The 1250-nt window shown below is 30.8% G+C and overlaps 1 protein-coding gene across 1 annotated transcript in view; it reads left to right on the top strand.

Annotated features, from left to right (window-relative positions):
• The window catches only part of LOC105292447 (UDP-glucuronosyltransferase 2B31-like), a 21254-nt gene that overhangs the window by 17103 nt on the left and 2901 nt on the right, over window positions 1-1250 (top strand). The window contains 1 exon segment of the mRNA XM_023530919.1: window positions 421-695. Within this exon segment, the coding sequence (XP_023386687.1) occupies window positions 421-695 (275 nt within the window).

Raw genomic sequence — 1250 nt, 5'->3', positions numbered from 1 at the left:
AGAAAAAAAATCCCTGATCTTTTTCATTAAGTGATAATACATTTTATGATAGAGTATAGCCTATCCTTTCTCTGATTCCTTGTCACCAACGTCATACTTCCTGCTGCCTTAACAGACTACTTATCAGACTCAGAGACTTCAGTATTTCACTAAGAAAATATATTCTAACATGCCCACCAGTTTTTTTGCATACATTTTTTTTAATCCAAATTTTCTCTTTCATTTGTCCATTGGCAACTTGTATTCATTTTTCAAGTCACAAGAAACACACCAATCTTCTATGAAGCCTTCACTATCTCTCCAACAGACTTATGTGCCTCTTTCTTTGAGTTCTGAAAGACATTTTAATGCAGTCTGACGTGTATACTCATCTGTTATCTAAATACACTGTCTATTTCAGTACCTTATATTGCCCTACACTCATTTCATTCTAAGATTTATAATTAATAATTTGCTGAAATTCACCCAATCCTAGGTCATCCAAAAACCAAAGCCTTTATAACTCATGGTGGAGCCAATGGCATCTATGAGGCGATCTACCATGGAATCCCCATGATTGGCATTCCTTTGTTTGCGGATCAAGCTGATAATGTCAGTCACATGCAGGCCAAAGGAACAGCTGTCATAGTGGACTTTAACACAATATCTACTACCAATTTGCTCAAGGCATTGAAGACAGTCATTTATGACCCCTCGTGAGTATTACAATTTTTTCATAGGTTCTCTTGTTAACAGTAAGTGTGACTTTCATCCTATTTTTAGAAGCTAATTTTGAAATTAATATGATTTAACCCATCTTAACCCCATTTTTATTTTTAATCAAACATTTATTTCAAAGTTTCGTTTTAACATCATTGATTTAATAGGTAACCAATTAGTGCAATGATTTTCTACACATACACAAAAAATGTAAAGTTATGTAGGTAATTGTAAAAAAGAAAAACACATTCAAAAAATACAATAGAATCATAGGAAAAAGAACTAGAAGAAATATCATAAATTAAATCAATTCGTGACCCAAAATTTCTGAAATTATCTTTTTGCTCAAAATTGACTTTATCATTATTTTAACAATTTTGTAATAAAATATAATTTATATACCATAAAATTAACCTGTTTAAAGTATAAAATTTAAATATATAGTATGTTTACAGAGCTATGAAACCATTATCATAATATAAATTTAGGACATTTTTATCACCCCGAAATGGAAATGTCATATGTCTTAGAATTCACTTCTCATTACACCC

Source organism: Pteropus vampyrus, unplaced genomic scaffold, assembly GCF_000151845.1.
Source record: "Pteropus vampyrus isolate Shadow unplaced genomic scaffold, Pvam_2.0 Scaffold57, whole genome shotgun sequence".
NCBI classification, from domain to species: Eukaryota; Metazoa; Chordata; class Mammalia; order Chiroptera; family Pteropodidae; genus Pteropus; species Pteropus vampyrus.
This window is presented reverse-complemented; position numbering and strand designations above follow the sequence as displayed.